This window comes from Nematolebias whitei, chromosome 8 (genome assembly GCF_014905685.2).
Source record: "Nematolebias whitei isolate Nwh7 chromosome 8, NemWhi1, whole genome shotgun sequence".
In the NCBI taxonomy this organism is placed as follows: domain Eukaryota; kingdom Metazoa; phylum Chordata; class Actinopteri; order Cyprinodontiformes; family Rivulidae; genus Nematolebias; species Nematolebias whitei.
In genome coordinates, this window is record NC_056505.1 from 33,329,209 (window position 1) to 33,338,579 (window position 9,371).

General features: G+C 41.1%; 1 protein-coding gene across 4 annotated transcripts in view; it reads right to left on the reverse strand.

Moving 5' to 3' along the window:
* The window catches only part of add2 (adducin 2 (beta)), a 26,322-nt gene that overhangs the window by 9,302 nt on the left and 7,649 nt on the right, over nucleotides 1-9,371 (reverse strand). For all 4 annotated transcript variants that reach the window (XM_037681198.1, XM_037681197.1, XM_037681196.1 and 1 more), the window contains exons 2-9: nucleotides 6,076-6,262; nucleotides 5,505-5,646; nucleotides 5,243-5,394; nucleotides 5,079-5,159; nucleotides 4,795-4,944; nucleotides 1,126-1,269; nucleotides 807-905; nucleotides 195-371 (exon numbers count right to left, since the gene is read on the reverse strand). In XM_037681198.1, coding sequence (XP_037537126.1) covers nucleotides 195-371; nucleotides 807-905; nucleotides 1,126-1,269; nucleotides 4,795-4,944; nucleotides 5,079-5,159; nucleotides 5,243-5,394; nucleotides 5,505-5,646; nucleotides 6,076-6,219 — 1,089 coding nt within the window. In that variant the 5' untranslated portion in view covers nucleotides 6,220-6,262. The remainder of the gene's footprint in view (nucleotides 1-194; nucleotides 372-806; nucleotides 906-1,125; nucleotides 1,270-4,794; nucleotides 4,945-5,078; nucleotides 5,160-5,242; nucleotides 5,395-5,504; nucleotides 5,647-6,075; nucleotides 6,263-9,371) is intronic.

Genomic DNA, 9,371 nt, shown 5'->3' on the forward strand with positions numbered 1-9,371 from the left:
TATTCTATTCTATTCTATTCTATTCTATTCTATTCTATTCTATTCTAACTTTACCAGGCTCCAGAGCAGAAAAGATTAAACTATATTCCATTTGTCTAATCAGAAGAAATGCACCTTCTTTAAAGTATCCTCTACCACCACTGCGCAAACGCTTCTATTTTGTTTATTTTTTTCTGCTCAGTTCTGCTGCTCACCAGATTATCCAGCGTTCTCATAAGCGCCTCAAACTCGTGTTCCCCTGTGCGGCTTTTATGCATTGGTCCGAAGGTGGAGCCAGCCCAGCCGACAGTGCCAGCTGCAGAGGGTTTATGGACGGTCCGATCCAGCAGGATCAGGTTGTGTTCTCCTCCAGCACAACACAACGCCGACACCTAGCAAAAACACCCACACAAATATAATTAATTCAAATGAAAGCAAACATTGTGTGGATCTTTTCTTTATCTAGGGAATAGCCCATGTTAAATAATAAAACCACTCACATCCTTTATATATTCATACAAGCATCATCTTTTTATGTGAGCGAGGCTGTTATAACCTCACTGTTAGTCATACCTACAGGTAGGGGGTAATACTGCAGCGCTGAATGAAAGGCTGAATAACACCAGAGGAGCAAACTATGCAACCAAAGCAAATGCACAAAGAAGCAAACCGTCACCTGTCAGGTACCGTACAGGTGAGACTGGTGTTCAAGTTAAAGTAAGGTAAGGGTTTGGCTGGATGCAGTGGGTGCATGTCAATACAGTGTCCTAATAAGGACAGAAATAGAAACGTGCGTGTGAGTGCAGGCGTGTATGTATGTGTGTTACCTGGATCTGGCAGGCTGCCTGGATATGATAGATGGTGTAAAATGCTTCCTCCACAGATTCCCCTAGAGCCACAATGCCATGATTCCTCAGCACCAAAACCTGAAAGGCAAAGTAAAAAAAAAGGTACATCATCTTTGTAATGAATGCATCTCAGCTGTGAGCAGCAATACGAGATTCAGTAATTAATCCAGTGTAAGGCCACATCACCCTATAACATCTTCCTTGTATTCGTTTTTAAATCGAGATGCCATGAGGGCAGCAGTGGAGGAACAGCAGCCAAATGAGTGTTGCTCAGTCTGGTCTCCTGTGGTCCACTCACCTTACAGGTGGGGCCTAAGCTCTTCTGCAGCTCCACTCTGTCCTCCTCCTCCTCCATGACTCCATTATAGTCAAAATAGGCCACGTCACCGACCAGCAGAGCCTCGTGGGACAGAGGCAGCAGACCACACTTCATGGCTGAAACCTGGAAACAGTTAACTGTCAACTTGGAAACATGATGGAGGCTTGTCTTCTGCAGACTGAACCATTTGTGTCAACGAAACTCTAACAGTGCACAAACAAAATAACATTTTATATGAAGCAAACAAAAAACACATTCACCACAACCAGTGATTTATACAGAAGAAATCTGGGGCTGAGATGGAGTTGTTTAATTTTTTTAAATTATTTTACTTCTTTGTTAGAATTTTGAGCAGTGGTGATTTGAACCTCTTTTTTAATTTTAACTCAACACCCTTGAAAAATAAAGATATCATCATTACGATTTTGTAAGGAAGCTTGGTTCTCAAACCTTAGATTCAACTAAATATTAAATACATTTGGACTAAATATGGACTAAATGATGAAACCCAAATGGGCCAGTAAAACTGGATTTATTTTGCATGAGTGACCTCAACGTGACCTGTCAATCAATCCAGTCGGTTCGTCAGCAACTGACCAATCGGCGACCTCGATTTGTCCAGAAGTGAAATGCCCCTTACCTGCAGGAGCTCCACCCCCTTTTCCTCTGACAACTTTGTCTTGGTTTTGCATTTTGAATGCTTTGCGGTCAGAGGAATTTTGTGAAAAATCATCGGAAAAATGGTTAAACGTTGTCAGTGGGAACATGTAATTCAGACAGCGTTACCCTGAGTGTTCAGAGGGTGGAATACAGTTTCCTACATTTACAAAACCTAAACTGAGTCTGGAAAAATGTAAAAGATGATAAAGCCCTGCGGCCGACCTCATGAGCAGCTCAATACAAGAGTGATAAACAGGAAGTACCACATGTTCATCTGTACGAAGGTAACTGCAGAGCAATTCTCCATTTTCTGTCATAATTACATTTTATGCTTAATGATTAAATTAAAGGTTAATGATTAAAGCTGGTTGTGCTTTGTTTTGTGTTTTAAATGTAGATATATGTTGCAACTTCTGGTTGTATAAGTTTAGTCTTTGTTTGTTATGATCAATTAAAACTAAACTGATTTTATACAAAGCGTTTATTAGGTTGTGTAATGTAAAGCGGAGCACTACGTCTATAGCATCTTAGCTAGCACGTCTGTATTGCGTGCCGCTAGCTTTGCGCTAATTTTTGTTGTGATGTGCTGCTCTAAAATAGTTATTGAATCAACTGTTTACTTATGTTGGTAAACATAATGTTAAAAAACCCAGTAAAATACACCAGAATGCAGGAAATGGCATCTACTTTATTCAAAATCTTGTGGGGAAGGACCCCCAGACAGCCGGTCACTGTGCTGTTCAAGCGATGAGCCATTGTCAACACTGGGCCTAAGCACCACTAAAGGTCAGATTCTAGAATCGCTGCTGATTTTGAGATTAAAGTTAGAACGCTGAGAAAGAAGTCAGCATTCTGACAAACGAGACAAACAACCATCCACTCTCTCTCTCACTCCTTGAGACGGTTTAGAGTTACCAATCAGCCTAACATGCATGTTTATGGTCTGTGGGAAGAAATCAAAGAACCTGGAGAAAACCCACGCAGCATGGAGAGAACATGCAAACTCCAACCAGAAAGGCCCCCGGCTGAGATTCGATCTGGCAACCTTCTCGTTGAGAGGCAGCAGCTCTACGAACTGCGCCACCGTGCTGCCCTAGTTAAATCATTCATAACACATAATCTGAGTGTTATCACATGATATTGTACATAAAGTTATTTTTAAGGTTCGACTGAAAGGCCTATAGTTTTGTCAGCATAAGATGATCTTAGTTAAAACTGCTTTTTTCAATTAAATTCAACCTTTATTTATACAGGTTAGTCTTATTGAGCCTTGAGGACTCATTTACAAGAGAGACCTGTTTTAAACAAAGTTAAAAGATGTTTAAAGCCACTTAGAGAGGTCAAGGTCAAGGTCGAGAGCTTCAGATCTTTTTGTAAGATATTCCAGGAAACATAGTTTCCTTGTTCAGTCCTCATTGAGGGAACACTGCAGGTAATAATGTCATGAGAGCGTACGCTGTAGCTGCACTCATGCAGAGACATGTAGGAGGAGATGTATGAAGGCAGCAGACCAAGAAGTGATTTAAAGATGAAAATGTACCAGTGAGAGAGTCTGCGTGAAGTTAATGATGTCCAGTTAACCAGTGAATACAGGGTGCAATGGTGGGTACGATAATCACAGACTGTTATGAATCTTAGGGCACCATGATAGACAGCATCCAACATCTGCAGGGTTCTTGTAGGAGCATTCATGTAAATAATGTCACCGGAATCAATGGAGGGAAGGAAAGTCACAGATACAAGGCGTTTCCTAGCATTCAGGGTTAGACAGGATCTGTTTCTGAAAAAGAAACCCAGTTTAACTTTCAGTTTCTTTACCAAGTTTTCCACATGGAGCTTAAAAGAGAGATGCGAGTCGACCAAGATACCCAAATATTTATAGGAATCAACAAACTCAATAGGAACACCACTCAAAGATAAAATAGAAATAAGAACTGCTGGGACCGACTTCCTGCTTGAAAACAACATCCCTTTGGTTTTGTTGGCATTTAGGACAAGTTTGAGATGGAGCAAGTCTGACTGGATGATGTCAAATGCAGATTGCAAAAGCTGGAAAACCTTATCAACTGTTTTAGCTCGACAACAAACAACTGTGTCATCAGCATAGAAATGTAAGTATACGTCACGGATGCTCTGAATACGTTTCTTGGTACACCATCGTTAACAGTTAAATAACTGGAAGAAATACCATTATGTTGAACACATTGCCTCCAATCTGAAAGATAGTTAGAGAACCAAGAGAAACCAATTTCTGAGAGTTTATGACACAAGATGTTATGATCCACCGTGTCAAAAGCTTTAGACAGGTCTAAGAAAAGTGCAGCACAATAATCCTTCGCATCCAGTGCTTCAACAATATCATTAAGAACCTTCAGTGAAGCAGTCGTTGTGCTGTGTTGTTTCCTGAAACCAGATTGATGTGGAGGTAAGATGTTAAATGAGTCCAGGTAATTTTTGATTTGAGAGTTTATCAGCTTTTCTAGAATCTTAGATAAAATACAGAGTTTAGAGATTGGTCGATAGTTGTTCAGTGAGGTGGGGTCACCTCCCTTCATCAGAGGAAGAACAAAGTCTGTTTTCCAAGCATCTGGAATGGAGTTTTGGTTTATGGAAAGATTAAAGATGTGGGACACTGGTACTGCAATGATATGAGCAGCCAGCCTTAAGAAATAAGATGGAAGGTCATCAGGGCCTGCAGATTTTTTAGAATCTAGACCTTTTAACAATTGAAAGGAGTTGGGCAGCATATATTCCTTTAAATAATTATTGGCCTTAACTTTATTACTGCATCTGTCACCACTTTTCACATGAGGCAGCCATAATGGTGTTTGAGGTCGAGATTATTAAGAAACTTCAGTTGTCCAAGTTATATTTACAACTTTAGGAGGTGTTTCAGTTGATTGATCTAACTTGGAAACTCCACCTTTTGAGCCAGAAGGTAAATGCCCTGTAAAGTGTCCCTCATATAGCTGGTCCACTCCGACTCACCGCTGCTGTGGCTGGTGTGTGGAGGTGGAACAGGCAGCGGACATCTGGCCGTGCAGAGTAAATGGCTGAGTGCAGGCTGAACTTGTCAGTATCAACTAGTAGGTTGGTGCTGCCTTTCTCCACAGATTCACCTAGGAGGTTCACCTTCACCTGTGAAACAGAGCAGCTGTCAGGCTCTCATACAGCAGGATTTGCTGCTTTTCATTCCAAAACTATACTAAAACTTGCATTTTACCATCAGTATTAGAGCTGTTCATGTACATTGAACCCAAATTCTTACTCACCAAACTGGATCCAGTCACTTCACTGTAGGCCAAACCGTCTGGAAGCACCAAGAAATGTTCCTGTTCTTTACTCACACGCAGCTGACAGAGGAAGAATAACACCAGTAAGAATATGCGACAGCCACTACAGTCCTGTACAGGCAGTAATGAGATGTAGGACTAACTGTGAGACAGGTTTGGCTGATCTGGGCCCAGCCATAAAGGTCAAACAGCCGATGGGTGCTGGCTAGCTTGCAACGCATCAACCTCTCCCCCTTCGCCAAGCTGCTGGGGTCCCATCCATGCATGTCGTTAATGGGCGTCACCATCATCATGTCTGTGAGGAAGTAAAATAATCAGCTCTAGAAAGAGTTCACAGTGGAGAGGATCAAACCAACTCATTTAATAGCGCAATTGTTCATCGTTGGCTGCTCTGTTGACACATACTGGAAGGTGAGACTGGCAGGGCAGCTGGGGAGCCATGGAAGGCCATGAAATCAGCCAGCTGCCTCAGAGCCCATAGATTGGAGGAGCTGCCCCCCTTCTTCATCTGTTCCTGGATCAGACCGTCCAGCTCCTCTCGGAACGACTGCGTACAAATAAAAATCAGAAATCTTATACGATCAAAGCAACATTTCACTACAAACATCAGTTTTTAAGTCAAAATTTGAACAGTTAAAAACTGGACTGTCTCATTTTCCAATAAAACTTTTCTAAGTGATGTTACATCTACAAAGACTGCAAACAAACAAGGGGAGCTAGGAACAAATTAGCCAATTATCAATTTTTGTAGCAAAAATTTACTGATGCACTCTCTGTCCAAAGCTCCTTTCACTTTCTGGTTAACCTCCAAGTATAAATCTTTATCAGAAACATGGAGCTTCACCGCTGCCCTGATATATGCAGACGAGTTCAAGCCTTCGATCTGTTGCTCAAAAATTTAATCAAGAAAGTTTATTTGAATACAAAGACACAGTTAGCAAAGTTAAAGTGAAAGACAAGTAAAAACAGTTCTCACTGGACTCTGAAGGAGGCTGGAGAGGTGTTTCTTTCTCTCTCCAGAGACTGGGGTGGAGTGTTGAGGAGACTGGAGGCCCTCAGGGACCCCATCACTGGGGCTGCGCTGCACAGGGGTCCCCTTTGGGGTGGGAGATTTGCTCATTTTCTACCTTTGTGTGGTAGGTATCCTATCACCAGGCGAAGAACTGCAAGAAAAAGATACAACTACTTCAAATGTTGTGTGTATTGTATTCTTTAGGGATGATTAAAAATGAGCACACTGTTTCTTAATTCTAAGATTTCACATAAGAGTTCAACCTAAGATAAGCAACAACTGTTTTATTTGACTAAACTGAATAAACACCTGGAATGATATATAAAAAAAGGTCAAAGTCCACCTTTAGTTAAGAAATTTATTTTCACATTAGACTGTGCAATGGTCAAAGAAGTTGAACAAATCTAGGATGTATATCCTGGAACCTGCAGGCCCCAGTGAGCACGATAAATTCTAGTATGTTGTATGGAAGGTTTGCCAGGAGAGAGCCTCTTCTTTTTACAAAACAAACCAACATAAGTACAGCGGCAGTGCTAAGCCTAGAAAGTTTTATTTAAACAAATCACACAACATCTGGAATAAATTCATCTGAAGAGTAACGTGGTTGTCAAACGACTACAAATGCTTAACATCTGCTCTTAGACACAGTGGTGGTGGATCGGTGATGATTTGGGCTGTTTTACAGACACAGGACCAGCTCCGTACGGTCATTGAGTCGATCATGAGCGCCTCTTTACACCAAAGGTTTCAAGAGTCCAATCGGAGGCCAGCTGGTTATAGAAGTGGACACTGATCCCAAACACTGCCAAAGTTACAGAAAGGTGACTGTTTAAAGTCAAGGTGTTTCAATGACCCAACCAAAGTCCAGAACTCAGCCCACTTGTGATGGTGTCCAAGGATATGTTCCATTAAAACACATGTTAAAAAGTAATAGAAAGGGGAAATAGAATTTTTTTCATTCAACCTTTATTTAGACGAGTAAATCCCTGTAAATAATATTCTTGTCTTTGACAAAGGTTGAATGAAGATGAATGGCTGGTTGATTCAAAGCATAACAGAAGAACAGCTGTTCTTGTAGAATATTGCTCTTTTTTTTCAATCAGTCTTTTTATTTATTTATTTATTTATTTATTGATTGATTTTCCCCCCCCCACCCCCCCACCCCCACCCCGGAAGGAGGTTGAGGAGCATTAAGTGTAGAACCACTAGACTGAGGAGCAGCTTCTACCCTGAAGCTGTTAGACTCATGAATCTCTAACCAGAATAATCACTGTGGAAAAAAAATCACATCATGTTGCTGCTGATCTGTTTCATGTTGCTGCTGATCTGTTTCATGTTGCTGTGTTCATTCATACTCATCTGCTCACACAGACTCATGTTCATGCTGCTGTTCGGCGTGTTGTTTTTATACTATTAGTGCTCAGTGTATTTTTAGTTTAGCATTTTTCTTAGTTCATATCTTAGATCTTATTACAGTTTTTCTTTTACATTTCATTGTTGGATGTAACTGGGACCCTGTGTACATAATTTCGTTCCACCACATGTACCACATGAGGTGCAAATGACAAATAAAGAACCTTGAATCCTTGAATTATTGTGTGTGTGTGGGGGGGGGGGGGGGGGGGTGTCTGAACACAAAAAACTAGGAAAGAAAGAAAAAAGAACATAGAACAGAATCCCCATCCACCCACAGGCAATGACATGTTTTCAACATACGACACAAATGGCTGCCAAGTGTTCCAAAATCTTTCAACAGAACCTTTCAGAGTATATTTAAATTTTTCCAGATGAATATGATCCATGACTTCTCTTATCCAGCGTTCATATGCCGGGGGGTGTGGGTCCTTCCGTCTGGACAAAACAAGTCTCCTGGTCAGCAGAGAGCCAAAAGCAATCACATCCTGTAGGGTTTCTGGGGTCTTGTCATACATGTTGTGTTTTTCCTCATGTTTGCCTATCACCCCTCAGCATCTCTCCTCCTGTGTTCCAGCACTGTCACACCTGTGTCTGATCCTAATCACCACAGGTGTCACTCATTTCACCTTGTTAGTGTCTGTATATATTCAGCCCCTTGGTGTCTTGTCGGTGTCTGTGGCTTGTCCTTGTCCTAAGGCTTCATGACCTGTCTCTCTTCGTGTCCTCCTTTAAGTAAGTTAGCTGCCCCGTCAGCATATTGTTTTGTTTGTTTATTTAATTAATAAACTGTTTTTACTTATTTACTGGAGCCTCATTCCCTTCCTGCATGTGGGTTCGAACACGCTACAGTCAGATCATGATACATCCTTCTCGTACTTGCTGAAGGACGTATCCACAGGGACCACCCCAAACAGTGAGATGAACCGTGATGGGTGCACACTTTTTCCACATATCACAGAGAACGTGTCAAAAACAGATTGCCAAAATGTCTGTAGTTTGGGATTGGGCCAGAATGTATGTAGGAGTGTCATTGAAGTTGGTTTACAACGATTACATGCAGGGTCCAGGTCAGTTTTCATCATTCATTCAACCTTTATTTATCCAGGTTAGTCTCATTGAGCCACATGGACTCATTTATAAGAGAGACCTGTTTTAAACAAAGAACAGAAGAGGAACAAACTATAATATACAGTCATATAAAAACCATATAAAATGAAAAGTAAATAGAGGAAATGAAATAAAAACGAAACAAATACAAAAAGAACAAAAAGAGACAAAAACAGCTACAGTATAAAGTGAGGTAAAACACTAAAAACAGGAACATGACTGTGTTGGTTTTTGCCATGAAATTAGCAGACGTTTAAAAGCCCTTAGAAAAATCAAAGTCAAGAGCTTCAGATCTTTTTGCAAGGTTTTACATGTTACAGGAGCAGAGTAAGTGAAGGCCCTTTTGCCAAGTTGGGTCCGCACTGAGGGTACACTGCAAGTAATCATGTCCTGAGAGCGTTAATCTTGGACAACTTGTCTTTGGACCAGTGCAGCCGGTGCACCACCTTGAATTGAATTACAGCATGTCTCTGACAGACTGAGGATGAGTAAATGTTCTTAATGATCTTTCGCCAGACCGAGTCTGATATGGATTCCTCCAAGTCCATTTCCTATTTCAGTTTAAGGGAGTCCAAACTGGTATCATGGTATGAACTGAGCTCTTACTGAGGGCCCCCTTATTATAAGACCTTCATCCCAAAGTTTAAACTTGCTCATTTTTAGAGGCCAAATCTACCAAAAGTACTAAATAATGAGCAAGTTTAAACTTTGGGATGAAGGTCTTATAATAAGGGGGC